At 40.5% G+C, this 15,807-nt stretch overlaps 1 protein-coding gene across 2 annotated transcripts; it reads right to left on the bottom strand.

The window, feature by feature from the left end:
* Window positions 1-6,642: 6,642 nt before the first annotated feature.
* LOC125376939 lies at window positions 6,643-14,128 on the bottom strand. Of its 2 annotated transcripts, none has more exons than XM_048389534.1 (8): window positions 14,016-14,128; window positions 13,152-13,385; window positions 10,675-10,908; window positions 9,860-10,093; window positions 8,567-8,800; window positions 8,252-8,331; window positions 7,653-7,749; window positions 6,643-7,132 (listed from the first exon to the last, which is right to left on the bottom strand). In XM_048389534.1, the coding sequence occupies exons 1-8, from the start codon at window positions 14,065-14,067 to the stop codon at window positions 6,867-6,869; spliced, it is 1,431 nt and encodes a 476-aa protein (XP_048245491.1). In that variant the 5' UTR covers window positions 14,068-14,128; the 3' UTR covers window positions 6,643-6,866. The 2 variants fall into 2 exon arrangements, with proteins under 2 accessions (XP_048245491.1, XP_048245492.1); XM_048389535.1 differs by lacking the exon at window positions 14,016-14,128 and adding an exon at window positions 13,599-13,613.
* Between the last annotated feature and the right edge of the window lie 1,679 nt (window positions 14,129-15,807).

Genomic DNA, 15,807 nt, shown 5'->3' with positions numbered 1-15,807 from the left:
TCAAAAACAATATCAACAAAATTGCTAAGAACCAAGAAACCATATCGCATGTAGTTCATGAAGAACTCACTATTTTGAATGTAACAAGGATTCAAGTTCAGAAGAACCGACAAACAATTAATGCAGTTATTGATAATCTCAAGGAAGTAGAGGTAAATGTAGCAAACATCTCCCGAATTCTTGCGGGGCGTATAGATAAACTTGAATGGGCTACTAACAATTATCCAGAAAAAGGAATTATGGAATTATTATCGAACATTAACATGCTCGACCTTAGTTTATGAGGAAAAGATTTTGATAATAATATCACTTCCACTATTAGATTATAATGGGCAATACGAAATTTATAAAATTCATAATTTACCACTACCTCTCCTCTCAGATAAAACGCATGAATTTACTAAAGTAGCTGGCATGGTTGCCACATATAAATTAGAATCACGCATGATAAGCAGCCCGACTTATCCCCTAAATCTTAGTCAGATGTTCATGATCGCGCTCTTCATGAAAGATTTAGATAAAGTCAAGAGCTTGTGTAAACGGGAAGTTACCATGCACATGATACTGCCTAGGGCAGATAATATTTGGGAAGGCCAATGGGTCATTGCGACCGCTGAACAACTAGACTTTACTATAGTATGTTAAAAAGTATATCCACAGATAATAACTATTTACCCACCAATAGGTATGTTACGAGTAAACGTCTCTTGTACAGCTTCAAACAATCATTTGACATTACTACCATTTTATCGTAATGAAAGCAGGTTTGAATTAAATGAGATCTGGGCTCAGCTACCTCATATGCCAAACGTTTTAGATATGCTGTTATGGAAACCCTTTAAGGAAAAATTAAGAAATGTGACGATATCGAAAGTTCCAAGCCACCTCCAGAATATAGATACGGTATCCATGAGTCATTTAATTGATGAATTACATAGTGTAAACACTGAAATTAGTTGGGATAAGAAAATTAACTGGAAAAAGTGGTTAGTTGGGGGTATCATGTTACTAGTCATAATAATATTGATAATGGTTTTAAGATATAGAAAATTTTGGCTATCCAAAATGCTCACTTGGGGAAAGCACACCCGGGAAACACCCGAATTCGAGTTGATGGGATCTGATGTGATCCAGGTCGCGAGTACCGACTCCAGGAGCGGCTTAGCGACCTGCACCACTGATGACGGGGGATCAGACTTCGGCGCCTCCAACAACGTCATCCATACGACGCCTGTACCCTGGCCTGGATGCCCACTACTAAACAGTACAGTGTTGCGATATTGTTGCTGCATGAACTAAGATGAACAGGCTGGTGACGAAGATGGACGGCGGCCATATTGGAACTTGTGGTGACGACCATAAAGTTGAACTAAGTTGAAAAGAAGAGTGAGTGAGTGAGTTAAATTTTAAGTCACATCGGCAATATTTCAGCCATATCGTGACTAACAATAGTTGAACATAATACATATATTGAAAAGAAGAACACGACGCAGAACTGACGATCACAGATGACCATAATGGTGTGTCTGTAGCCGGTCGAGGGCCAAGATTGTGACGAAGTGACATTTTAAAAGCGATTAAGTCCGGTCACGGACAGCATGATCGTTGTAAAATATTTACACTCTTTTTTTTGTATATATATATATGGAACTGTGTGTATTTTTAAGATCGACTTATGAGGCCTGGAAATATCAACAATATTTCCAAGTAGAAAGGGGCGGATGTAACACTATCAGTGTTTGCCAAATACGACTAATGTAACACTATCAGTGTTTGCCAAATACGACTGACCCCGTGGATATGTCAAGTACATATCAAGTGGACCAGTGAGTGGTGGTTTCATGTCACCTTAAGGGGAACAATTTTAAGTGCCTCGTCATGGACACCACTTGATGGTCAATTTAATCTCAAGTTGACCACACCAAATTTTAGTACCTGTGCAAAACAAAATGCTTCGCATTCCATCATTACTATATATTTACCGGGCGACTTCCAAATACCGGCAGACTTGGTCTCAGCACCCGAAGGTACAGGTGAGTATCTAGAGGGAGGAAGGAAGGACGGCACACTTCCTTTGACTTGTACATATGCCATTGTGATTAAAACTACGTAATCCTCAAACCGCCTTCTTGTGTTGTGTTACATGTGTCTGTTGCCTAAAGCCACACTCATCAATGTTCCACCTATACGATGGAAGCCTGTAAATAATCACTTATTGCCTTGTAAGATGTTGCACACATTAAGTAATGTAGTCGCTCGATTTAGTGGAAACAGATGCAGGGTGTTTGATTATTATTGTTGTGTCTGTTGCCTAAAGCCACACTCATCAGTGTTCCACCTATATGATGGCAGCCTGTAAATAATCGAATCTAGACCAGACAATCCAGTGATTGGTATTTTGAGCAACGATCCACGCCGTCTCAGCACGACAAAGACACGACACTGACCGAGTCACTGAGTCTGACCACCCGATCTATTTAGCTGCTATAGGTTGCTATAGGGTTTATGATGATGTTAGATATTTAGCCAACGGCCCAAGGGACCAATTCAATCCGGAATCCCTAAGGATATTTAAACCGTAACATGTATATACATGTATGTTTACTTCTGCTAGAGAAGGATTTTTACTCATTATGAAGTTTTTGTAGTGGTCAGGGACTATATACAATGTATTTGGCCAATTAATATTTCATATCAGTTTCATTTTGCTAATTCTATTAACTTGAAAATAAATATCAGTTTAAATTATTTATTTATTTGTGGCAAGCTTTTCCCCCGATCCTTTCACAAAAGAAAAGAAAAAAGGGTCAACCTGGCAAAGGATTAATATCTGATACAAAGCTTCCCACAAAGGAAGTGGAACAGTGTCATCCCATGGTATCATTTGTTTCAACCATAGGTGTGGTGGTTTGGTGGTGGTTTGTTGTTTAACGCCGCACTCAGCAATATTCCAGCTATATGATGGTGGTCTGTAAATAATCGAGTCTGGACCAGACAATCCAGTGATTGATATCATGAGCATCGATCCACGCAATTGGGATCGATGACATGCATCAACCAAGTCAGCGAGCCTGACCACCCGATCCCGTTAGTCGCCTTTTACGACAAGCATAGTCGCCTTTTACAGCAAGCATGGTGAAGACCTATTCTACCCCGGATCTTCACAGGTCTCATTGGTATGATCAACTCGACAGGTATGGGTTTCGAATGTGTGTTTGTTGCTTAACACAGCAGTCAGCACTATTCCATTGTTGCTGTTTTTTTAACGCCGCACTCAGCAATAGTCCAGCTAAATTTATGACGGCGGTCTGTGAATAATAGAGTCTGGACCAGACAATCCAGTGATTGAATCATGGGCATCGATCCACGCAACTGGGATATAATGACATGCATCAACCAAGTTAATTTGCTATCACTTTGCTCTCCTATCTCTACAATTAACTTAGGGTTCAACAATTTAATTGACCTCTTCTCCAGTGACAAAATGTCGCTTTCCTATCAAAATCGAACAATCAATTTGAGTTGTGCCAATGAGAACTGACTTCAACTTAATCATATTCCACCCTTTAAGGGACAGGCACGGCCAGTTGTCCGTGAGTCCGAAGCTAGTGAAAATGTAGTCTGGCTTTTTGTTTTTTCGCCAAAGCTAGTGAGTTAAAATAACCACTTGTCCAAAATGAGTTACCGATAAGTTGGATATGACCAATGGTGTGTCTCTACTCCAGCCTTTTATGTGCTAAACCTCCCACAAAAAGTTATTAAATCTGTTTAATCTGTCAAATGAAAAACATCCCCTTTTAACTCGCCTTGAGTAGTATATATCATATTCATTGATATGATCGGGGCCATGGTTGATCCAGTGTCATATTCCAAACTATGGATTGGTGCTAATGTCACTCACTGGATTGTCTTGTCCGAACTCAATTTATAGGTGGCATATTATTGAGGGCTGCATTAAACAACAAACGACCAAGCAACCCTGATCGACTTATAGTTTGGAGGGTTCTCAGTTCATTATGGGTGTGCTATTGCAGCTCTCCTGTTGTTTTCAAAGCTGCGCTAAAGCTCGAATCAGGCAAAGATTAGGATAGGTTGATATTACTGAGGATGTTTCGGAATGGCCATTATTTCGGTAGTCAAGAGAGGCTTACACCTCCGTCTTAACAAGTCTTGGGTAGAACATGCTAACCCATTTCGCAAATGCCTGGCGTCATCACTGATTTTCAGCGATGCAGTCAAATATTTTCACCACTATTTTGCCTTTCTCTTTCGTATGACTGGTTATTCTCTGGCAATGACGTTTTATACCTAAATGCAGGTTCCCTAAGGTTCAGTTACAACAAACTAATAATGTTTTATCCCCGCCACGAAGAACAATATATGTGTCATTTGTATGCATGCCCACTTCACAATGGGGACATTTTTCTTATAGACTATTGAAGTTGGACAAATGAAATTTAACACACTCACCTTACTTGTTATGATCTTAAAAGAGTTTGGTAAATGGTATTATTGCCCTTGCTTCGTGCTTTTGAACTTAGTGCATGCTGTGTGAAATGGTAACATGTTTTCTCTTACAACAGTTACATGAATGAAAGTGTACATGCTTATCTAAAAGATTCTTGTCAAGACTTGTCAAAATTGGTACCGTAATTTTTTTACAGAGTTATTGCTCTTGTACCGTGATTTTCAGATCAGTGAAGATCCGAGGTAGAAGAGGCCTTGCCGTAAAAGGCGACAATGTTTGTTGGAAGAGGCGACTAACGGGATCGGGTGGTCAGGCTCGCTTACTTGGTTGATGCTTGTCATCGTATCCCGATTGCGTGGATCAATGCTTATGATGTCAATCACTATATTGTCTGATTTACAGACTGCCGACACATAACTGGATAATTACAGAGTGCGGCGTTAAACAACAAACAAACAAACTAAAGTTACTAATAGGCGGTAAGCAAGGTCTTTCTTAGCACGTTGGTATTGACAGATTAGCTGTTTTTATCTATACCGTCTTGAATATTAATATAAAAGTGACAAAAAACTGTCCATATTCATAATGATAATTCTAACATGCATATTGAAATTACTCGATTTTGTCTGGTCAATCAGAGGCTATTAAATTACTATAAGCCCCCTCTGATTGAAACAGCTGATTTGACGGCCGCAAAACTGCAGAAGCTAATATTCATAGAATAGTCCTTTTTTCAGTCATTGTCGGTAGGCATATTTAAATAATTATTTTACAAATTGCAAAGTTGAGGTAATAACAATATTCAAAGGATGTGTGGCAATACATTTCGTGCAGAAAACACGACAGAAATCTTCAAAGAGAATATATTTTAAGTTTTGGGGACAACAGATAACTTGGAATTTGGCGTTTCTCTATATACAACTGTCACATCATATCGTTTGCGTCACAATGAGCGACATGACGTCACAATTGTGACGTGCAGTGTAGAACGGAAACTTTGGAAAGCTTGCTTAATTTTCTTTAGGCGTGCCCACCTCATGTGTGTACAATTGCTACCACCAAAGAGTTTGCGTTTTATTTAGTCATGGTAAAATGGAGATAAACATACCGTGTTTTCAATGTAGAGTGAATGAGTGAGTGTTTGTGTTTGTGTGTGTATGTGTTGTTGTTTTTTGTTTGTGTGTGTGTGTGTGTGTGAGAGAGACTCTGTGTGTGTGTGTGAGATTCTGTGTGTGTGTGTGTGTGTGTGTGTGTGTGTGTGTGTGTGTGTGTGTGTGTGTGTGTGTGTGTGTGTGTTTGTGTGTGTGTGTGTCTGTGTGTGTCTGTGTGTGAATCCGGATCATTGACGATTATATAATGCCAGCCCACTGAAATATCATGCCGCAATTTAACATGAATACCCAACTCAGACAGAGTAGCCAAACAGTCCTTGTTTTCGCCTGTTAATTCCGAGCGCCAGGCAAGGTAACAACACATACTTATCTTAACAATACATATCTTTTGGTATAATGAGGCCTGGGGTCGGGATCGACCTCCCGACACAGAAACACTCCAATCTCGACCAAATGCTGAATAGATTTTACGATTCAGATTGTATCATCAGCATGTTTATGTTGATGAATCAATATCAATTAGTGACGACATTAGGTGTTTGCGAAAAAGTGAGCGTTTCCTGCTCCACCAATCACAACACACGCAAAGGCAAGTCAATTGGTCCCTAAAAACACGGAAACATATGACACAAGTCACAATAGGAAACCGGCCATATTTTTGTCACTGATACATCAAATATGGAAATATCCTCCACATTTCTTCCATAAACCATTTTGAAAGCGTTGCTTAAGATTTGAATGTTGTAATCTTGATCAAACAACTAAAGTAAAATGTAGACACCAAACACTGGAGCTGCTGGAATATTGCTCGGCACAAAATGAAAGTTCATCCCTTTCATCATTCAGTTTTGTTGAGAGTTTACGTCACACGCTAACAAAGCTTATGTGTGTTGTATTAGTATTATATCCTTCTCAAAAGAAGGTAAAGGAAACACGATTAACTATGATGAAAGAATCGGGTGTTCTTTAACTTTTTTTTGACTAACACATGTCAATTTGTTATTTCACTAAAATATATCATAATACAACCAGTGTTCGACCATAACACAACACAATGATATTGGTAATTCTTTATTTACGAGTACATTGGTATAATAGTAGGTGTGTTTAACACAATGATTGTATTTAGAGGTGCCTTTGTACGATTGATTTGATTACTTTTCAAATGATCTTAGGTTGGACACTACTTTTGTAGACAGATGAATTTATTACAACCTATTTTAGACAAGATACCTTAATCATGACGACTGTAAACTAAATTACCAATACGTGTATCCTTAAAGAACCTAGGGCGCAGGTATTGGCAGGGTTGCCAGACAGATGAAGTTCTCCTTCCTGTAACACCGTTCTTCCTCCCACTCCCATTGGCCGGCGTCGTTCTTCTCCAGGACGGCACAGTTATGTGGGTGCTTCTCAGAGGTAGAGGTGCTGCAAGTGCCCGTGCCGTTCACGAGTGGGGAGGTGAAGCCATTTAGGGGAACAATGTCACCAAGCAGATATCGCCACTGGAACCGGTCCAAAAGATTGGTCACCCCAATCCAGTATTCTTGACCTGAGTGACAGAAAATATGAAGTGTGTAACTCTTAAGCCATTACATGGTGGGCGGTAAATAATCCACTCGTAGCCAGACCAACGAGTGGTTGATGTTATCAGTAACATCTCGCGACGTCAGGGTACATTGACAAGCAACAAGTTCTCCGAGACTGACCTCCAGATCCAATTAATCGTCGCTAATGTTTATTTCGTGAAGTCCTGCAAATGAGGACAAGAGAAAAAGATGCAGTTAGATGATGCATAGCTTAGCCTAAAGAGGGAGCTGATGTCTGGGCCTATGTCTCGTCCAGGTAAAGACGAGCCTTACCTGTACCGTGTGTGAACCGCTGAAATCGAAATTGAAATTGATTTGATCTGAAACATAACCTTTTATCATAGACCCCGTTGATAAAAACGCTTTCTTGGGTGGAACTCATACTGTTATCTAACACTGCCACAGGTCCAAGTGGAAACCTTTGTTGTTCTGTTAATTGGATATAGAATGGCCACGAAACAGTATAAGCGAGCTATGAATTACCTTTTTTAGCATTTGCAGCGAGAACACCGTTGACAAAGTCGCTCTGAGCCTGGGTTCGGATCATGGCCAGATTGCTTCCGATGATGTCACAGTATTCCTGTAACAAGAATCTCTGTACTTCAGTATTCATTCAGACTTCAAACACGCAAAGTATCATCCTAGAGTACTGACTACACTAAAGGTTATTGAGTGAATCTGGTTTAACGCATAGTTTAACATTATCTCAGTTATTGAGAGAGAGTGAGTGAGTGAATGACTGAGTGTGTGAGTGAGTGATTGAGTGACTGATTGTGTGAGTTTGGTTCAGGTCGTGAGAGGCAAGCCAGGACAGACGCAGGGTTTAGTCGTTGACATATTTTGTTCAACCCACGAGAAAGGTTCGGTATCTGAGATTTCAGTCCAAACTACATAATGCTGGCTTGGCCATGGGACGCAACTTTCTTTGAATAAAGGTCCCTTACCCATTGGGCCAAACGTATCCTCCGACCACCCTTAAGTGAGTGAGTGAGTGAGTTTGGTTTAAGGCCGCTTTTAACAGTATTCCAGTTATATCTCGGCGTGTCAGCTTAATATGGGAGGAAAGCGGTGTCGTTGTTTACCTTCGCGTCGGCATAGCTTGCTTGGAATCCAGAGAAGTAGAAACAGTTCTCGTCCAGCTGGTAGTGGTTGCAAGGACATTCTGTGGAGGAGTGAGTGAGATGGGTTTAACGCCGTCCTAACAAGTATTTCACTCAATGGATATACAACTTCTTTATAACAATGACTGCACTAAGTAGGTGCGTACACTTTGGTGCAACCAAGTCGGATCACACACCTGGAAAACCAGGGATTACAAGTAGATAAATGAAACTACCATGTGATGCTATTTTATCCTCATTTGTCTTACCATCAGATAAATACAGTCATATACTTACGTAGCTGGACGCCTTCTAGGACCACCTCTACTAACTGAAGGATATCAGTAGCGTCGACCTTGGAGCTCTTTTTAAGACGGATGTACCTTCCGATTGGCGTCCCTGTGCAGTTGAAGGACGTGGTCGACCCGGCGGCGGGGGCGGTGCTGCCGATTGTGGTGCACACTTGAGGCGTTCCTCCAAGAGTTGCGTTGTTGTCATATACCTCGATGATGATGTTTCGAAGACGCTCGGCTGTGAATTTTCGGATGATTTAGTGATAATGTCTTACTGAACAAAAACAACGAGGTAGTCTCAATTAGTCTGGGCCAGGGCAACAATCTACCAGTCAATTCCGTATAACACGGGGTCCTGGAGTCATATTGTGACTTGCGAAATCGGACAAACTTGTCATGATGCAATAAATATTCAAATGAGGTTATCTAGCAGGAACTACTATCAAGTGCTTTACACCGATATAATGGCCATTTAGTTACGATAGGAGTGTCATTATGTCTGTTAATGTATGATTAATAGGGCGGTTCACTCAAGCATTGTATTCATGCGCAGTTTACATCTCCCACCGTGATATTTTACACACTACATGGGTATCAACCCTGGCCAAAAGGAATCAATTGTGTATGTTTGCATTTATTTATGTCTGATTTCAAGCTCTTCCAAAATATATGCTTCTGGTTCTTCGACTGAGAATCGTTGAAGCCTATTGGTGAATATTTGCTTTACATTGATGAATATCTAACAGGGCCAACGCTACATCATAGGGTTACTTCAAATGAATGCCACAATTCGTCAAGTGAGTGAGTTAACATTTATAGTCACGTTGGCAATATTTCAGCCATATAGTGACTAAATCAAATTATACAGTAATAATACATTGATATAGACATTGAAATCTGTCGACAAAGGACAGTAAAAGCACTAGAATATCACAGATATAGATTTAAAATTAGTATGTTACCATAAAAATGTGACTATTCTAAACAATACATAATAAAAATGGGCTAGAGATCACCAGCAACTAAAGTTAGGCCACCATACTAGAGACCATGGGGACTTCTGCTTCCTGCAATCCGCCAAGAATTGCATCCCTTCGGCGTACCTCGATCTGCTGATCGTGACTTGGTATGACAGATTCGCCTTGTTTGTTATTTTTGGATCCATTCAAGTGGCAAAACCAGGCTTGATCTCTATTGGCTTTCCTCCTGCATTGAACTGAAACGCCGTCTTTAACATACTTTTTAAGATACTGTTCAAATCGGCGTTAAACCAACCTCCCCATCTCACTCTACTTACAACAGCAGTCAGCCCTGTTGGTGATGGTGACTGAGCGGAGAAGGAAGTTGCTGCCCAAATCGATGTCCATATAAGGCATAGTGTCTTCGACAGCTGTTCCAAATGTAGTGTTGTCAACGACGAAGTCGGGGCCAAATCCGCCGTCAACGGCAAGCTGTGGAACGAAGTCCGTGGAGCCGAAGGTGAAGACTGAGGAGGAAGAGACCTGTGACCCGCCGACGGGGATCACAGCACCTGGGGGACAAACAATCACAGCTGTAGGTAAATCTCATTTCAAAACATATAAACCTATAGTTTCCTCTTTTCCTCCAAACACAGCGCTTGGGTGGCCCAATGGTCAAAAACTCCGAGTTCGCCGTCGATAGTTGCGACCCCTTGCTGATCCTCTGAACGTTCGCTCGAATCCAAGGCCATTTGTTTGTTGTTTAATGTAACACTCAGAAATATTCAAGTTATATGACCTCGGTCTATAAATGATTGGGTCTGGACCAGACAATCCAGTGATTGACATCATGAACATCGATCTGAAAACTGGAAGTCACTGAGCCATCCGTGTCGTCAAGTGTATTTATAATCGCATGGCGCTTGCTTCCACTAGAACACACGAATACTTTCAATGTTTCTATTGAGTGGCCATTTTTTAACATTGCATCGGCATTCTTTTTACGAGAACTAATTTTTCATTCATTAGAAGCATTCACAGTTAAACAGAATGGAAAATATCACCGATAAAGTAGGTAAATGTGGCACTATTTTTGTGATACTATTTTTGTTAGCCTCATCTTACCATCATATATATACAGTTATATACTTACTTAGCGGAACGCCATCAAGGACCACCTCTACAAACTGAAGGATGTCATTTGCGTCGACCATGCTGAACTTGTTAAAACGGATGTACCTTCCGAATGCCATGGCCGAACAGGTGAACGTGGTGTTGGAACTGGCGGCAGGGGCGGTGCTGCCGATTGTGGTGCAGACTTGAGGCGTTCCTCCGAGTGTTGGATCGTTATTGTACACCTCGATTCGGATGTTTCGAAGACGATCAGCTGCCAAGGTGGAGAGATATACACATGTACAACACAACCCCTTCAGTCGATTATTGTCTTTCAGCCTTTTATGCAAATTTGGGTAGTCGATAATGACCTTTGTTTCTAATATAAGTTTCTTCAGACATGCTAAAACGCTCGGCTGCGAAGATGGAAAGAGTGGGTGATGATGATGATATCTTATGCAGCAATATCGTGGTAGCCTCAAATAGTATAAGTCAGGAACACTTGGTCCAAATATCCACGCCGTCGGGGCATGACACCATACCATACAATCTGCCAGGTTACACAGTTTAACACAGGGTCCTGTGGACATACTGTGACTTGGGAACTGGAGCGTTGATGACTGATATCAAGTTCAGCAGGAATGTGTTGTAATTCTAGGTCTACGCTCTCCATAGAATGTTCTTGAAGATATATATGCTTTGTATGATCTCAGTTCTGTACATGTTTCTGATGTAAAAGAAATCTACAGCTATGAGGGACCACGATAATCATCCCGAGTCTACCTTACTGTTTACCAAGGGCAGAATAAGTCAACCAACACGCCTTAATCTGAATAGACTGCTTTGGTGGTAGCAAAGAACAGCATTGAGAACGATAGAGAAAGTTAAACGTGACACCGTTCTATTTATTTAGGTAATATGTGATAAATATCATAGTGTTATTGATGTGAAAAAGCAATCCAATCAACTTGTTACTATACTCAAAAACAAAAGTTCCTGTGACACCAATATTTTAGTGTATATTTCAAACAAGTAAAGTTTGGTTTCACTATTGTAGTACATGTATGGAATCAAGTCACAAAAACGCAACTGCTCCAGAAAAGCATGCATTCCAAGCAAAAGATGACTTTTATGCAAGTCCCATGCATTTCACTTCCGAAGAATAGGTATAAAAACACGTGCGTTAACGGGATTCCATATGCATTGTTTAGCATCGTGCTGAAAACAACCACTCAGAAAAACAACAAAATTACGCAATTATTCAACATTACGAAATGCCACGCCTGCCCGAAAATGAGCGTCTGCGAGCCATTGGTATGCTTGAAGCAGGATCGAGTCAAAGTGATGTTGCAAGACAATTTAACGTCCACAGAAACAACATTTGGTGTTTATGGTAACGTTGCCTACAGACGAATGCAGTCAGAGACCGTCCTCGGAGTGGCAGTCACGCGTAACTAATAATCGACAAGACAACTGGATGTGCAGGGATTGTCGCCAGAAGACCCGCCAGGCGTCCAATTTTGACAGAAATCCACTGTAAAGCATGTCTACAGTGGTGCAGACAGCGTCTACGCTGGACGGCCATGCAGTGGGGACAAGTTCTATTCATTGAAGATTCTCGTTTTCACCTCAGCCTAAGCGATTGACGGACGTCGAGGTGAACGTTACGTTAATCATTGTGGCATGGAAGAAGATCGGTTCGGGAACGGCAGCGTTGTGGTATGGGGTGGGATGACAGCAAGACAGAGGACCCGTTTGATAGTGGTAGAGGGAAATCTCAATGGAAAACGCTACCTCGACGAGATCATCGGCCCTTTTGTTCTACCGTTTTTGCGTCATCATGGTCCAGGCATTACCTTTCAACATGACAACGCCCGGCCTCATATTGCTCGGCTTGTTCAGGATTTAAAACAACGTGAATGTCATCCCCTGGCCGGCTCGCTCCCCTGATCTCTCACCAATCGAGCACATGTGGGATGAGATGGATCGGCGCCTTCGACGTCAACCACGTGTTCCACAGACACTCCAGGAACTTCGAAACATGCTCCAGCAGTTATGGACAGATATCCCACAGGACTATGTGCGACGCCTGGTCCATTCCATGTGACGAAGATGTGTTGCTTGCTTTGCAACCAGAGGTGGACACACATGCTATTGATTTGTAAACTGACATTTTGGCATGTTCATGTTATTTTTATGAAATCACGCATTTTCTGAAGTCAGTATGGCAAATTAAACCATTTGAACACTTACAGGAGTCTGTTGCAAACTGAAATTGTTTCAGATTAGATAAAAAACTTTTGTTGTTCAGTATTTGACCCAATAAATATTCAAATAAGGTCATCGAGCAAGAACTACTTTCAAGCTCAAAACATCGATGAAATGCCCAAAAAGTGGCGATATGGGTTTCATGATGTGAGGACGAATCTGTGGACAATCAGATCATTTGACAGTATGTAATTCTATTTATCTGTCTTTAAAAGAAATAAATACACCTAACCATCTCACTCTACTTACCACAGCAGTCACCCCTGTTGGTGATGGTGACGGAGACGAGAAGGAAGTTGCTGCCCAGATCAATGTCCATGTAGGGCATTGTGTCTCCAACAGCCGTTGCAAACGTAGTGTTGTCAGCGATGAAGTCGGTGCCAAATCCGCCGTCAACGGCAAACTGTGGAACAAAGTTCGTGGAGCCGAAGGTGAAGACTGAGGAGGAAGTGACCTGTGACCCAAGGACAGGGATCATAGCACCTGGGGACAAACAATCACAGCTGTAGGTAAATTAAATCCCAAAGCTAAAAACCTATATTTTCCTCTATACCTTCAAACACAGAGCAAGGGTGGCCTCAATGGTTAAAACTCCATTAGCGCCAATGTTGCAAAACCCTGCATTATCTGCGACCCTGGATTCTGGGGAAACGTATACAGTGTTCTTATACCATGCTTGTGGTATCTTAGTCATACCTTAAAATTATATATGTAGATCCGAAACATTACTTGAGATCCGAAACACAACTATGATACCCATATCAATTACAGCATGTTTAGTCACCATCAAACCATCAAACAAGTCTTGTGCCCGACAGTTTACACACATTCTAGCTACACAGTAAAACTGATACATACGTATGTATATGCATGGTTATATGCCTGTTGGCGAGTATATAGTTCTAAAGTAACCTTTCATACATGATCATGAACATAAACATCGTGTATTTGTCCGAGCAAAGCAACTTTTAGCATGATCCGTCTCTACCTGTATATAATATATGTATAACTGGGATACACAATTATGACTTAACCTGCAGTTTCATGTCAACACCGAACTATTCCTAATAAGAGTTGGAAAATTATGGTAGAAAATTCGGTTGAAATACTTACCATGTGTCTCAGCAACCCCCAACACAACCACGAACAGAGAGATGAGCAGCATTGTAGACAATCGGGATGATTTGTCAGATAGGGTTGGTGTCTCTATATTTATACCAAAGATTTTAATCATCTCGACGAGGCAGAATTAACCACAGTGGGCCATGTGTAATTTCTATTTACCTGACAGTTTGATATGATTTACGGTGCAGAAATTAAGCTATTAACTACGTTTAATTAAGTTTAATTAAACAGGTGTTCATTCTGATTGGTGTCAGTCACATGACATATGTGATACAATTTGATAATAAAGTTCACATTGTTCGAATGATGCTGAACGGACTTCAGATACAAAGTACTATATGGCTGTATACCAATCCTCCATTACAAAAGGAACAGTGTTGAGAGCAGCGATAAGCAACAAGCAAATAAATCTCCCTTAGAAGAGACAGGCACTAGGGTGGTTTGGTGTCATGAGAATATCTGATTTTACTTTCCCCATTGCAGACAATATGCACTAAAATTTAAAAGATTACATGGATCAAAGGACGTAACTATATATGCGCTAACTTTGCTTTGAGGAAGGATACTCAGGGTATTTATCATAACCGAATGAATATTTCTTGAATGTTTGTTTAATCGTTTTATAAGCCGTATTTGTGAAGAAGAATAGAGCACTATTTTTTCTACAGAAAAATGGTATTAGGATATTTTTTGGAGATTCTTCACATCCTCACGATAGAGTCGTAATCTTACAATGGACATGTCTTACTAAAATGTAAAGTGTTTTTTCGCTTTTATTACCTATATTCTTTCAAATTAAAAATAAATTATATATTCAGAAAAATTTAAATAACATTACAAAAATGTCTCAAAACATCAACTTATCTGTACCCCTGCTAATTAATCATAGAGGGGTGTTTTATATTTATGTCCTTTGTACATATTTATTTACCTGGCACTGTATATTCAGCCATTGTGTACTTCAACATAAGTATGAAACACAGTTTAATTTATAAAAAAACAGTTTCGACGCCTTTTGACCAGGAAATTCAGACGTTTGATGAAATAACCTCACCCATTATGGCGCCGATGAGATCAACATCTTATTTGGCAACATTATCCAAATATCCTTTATCTTTTTAATCAATTCAATGACTGTGGGACCACGCTGTTCTACACAACCAATCTAAATGCAAAATCGTCATAGGATTATATCAATCCTCTTCGTTTTTACGGTTCACGAACTTAGAAATATGTTCAATGTGGGAGTATTATTGTGAGCTCTGTTCACTTATTGCCTTGTAAGATGTTGCACACATTAAGTAATGTAGTCGCTCGATTTAGTGGAAACAGCTGCAGGTTGTTTGATATTTCAACGTAATTATTGTTGTGTGTAACACTATCAGTGTTTGCCAGATACGACTGACACCGTGGATATGTCAAGTACATATCATAACACTATCAGTGTTTGCCAGATACGACTGATGTAACACTATCAGTGTTTGCCAAATACGACTGACCCCGTGAAGACCCCATGGATATGTCAAGTACATATCAAGTGGACCAGTGAGTGGTGGTTTCATGTCACCTTAAGGGGAACATTTTTAAGTGCCTCGTCATGGACACCACTTGATGGACAATTTAATCTCAAGTTGACCACACCAAATTTTAGTACCTGTGCAAAACAAAATGCTTCGCATTCCATCATTACTATATATACCGGGCGACTTCCAAATACCGGCAGACTTGGTCTCAGCACCCTAAAGTACAGGCGAGTATCTAGAGGGAGGAAGGAAGGACG

The sequence above is a fragment of the Haliotis rufescens genome, unplaced genomic scaffold (genome assembly GCF_023055435.1).
Source record: "Haliotis rufescens isolate VD_foot unplaced genomic scaffold, xgHalRufe1.0.p SCAF_8, whole genome shotgun sequence".
In the NCBI taxonomy this organism is placed as follows: domain Eukaryota; kingdom Metazoa; phylum Mollusca; class Gastropoda; order Lepetellida; family Haliotidae; genus Haliotis; species Haliotis rufescens.
The sequence above is the reverse complement of the archived record's forward strand: the minus strand, read 5'-3'. Positions and strand labels throughout refer to the sequence as shown.

What these genes read in the sequence shown, in the direction of transcription:
- LOC125376939 (XM_048389534.1), bottom strand. Translation starts at nt 14,067, where the DNA reads ATGCTGCTCATCTCTCTGTTCGTGGTTGTGTTGGGGGTTGCTGAGACA. An exon ending in CAACAGGGCTGACTGCTGTT is followed by an intron (nt 8,801 to 9,859) that starts GTAAGTAGAGTG and finishes GAAAATTCACAG; the next exon opens with CCGAGCGTCTTCGAAACATC. An exon ending in CGCTGCAAATGCTAAAAAAG is followed by an intron (nt 7,133 to 7,652) that starts GTAATTCATAGC and finishes TCTGTCACTCAG; the next exon opens with GTCAAGAATACTGGATTGGG.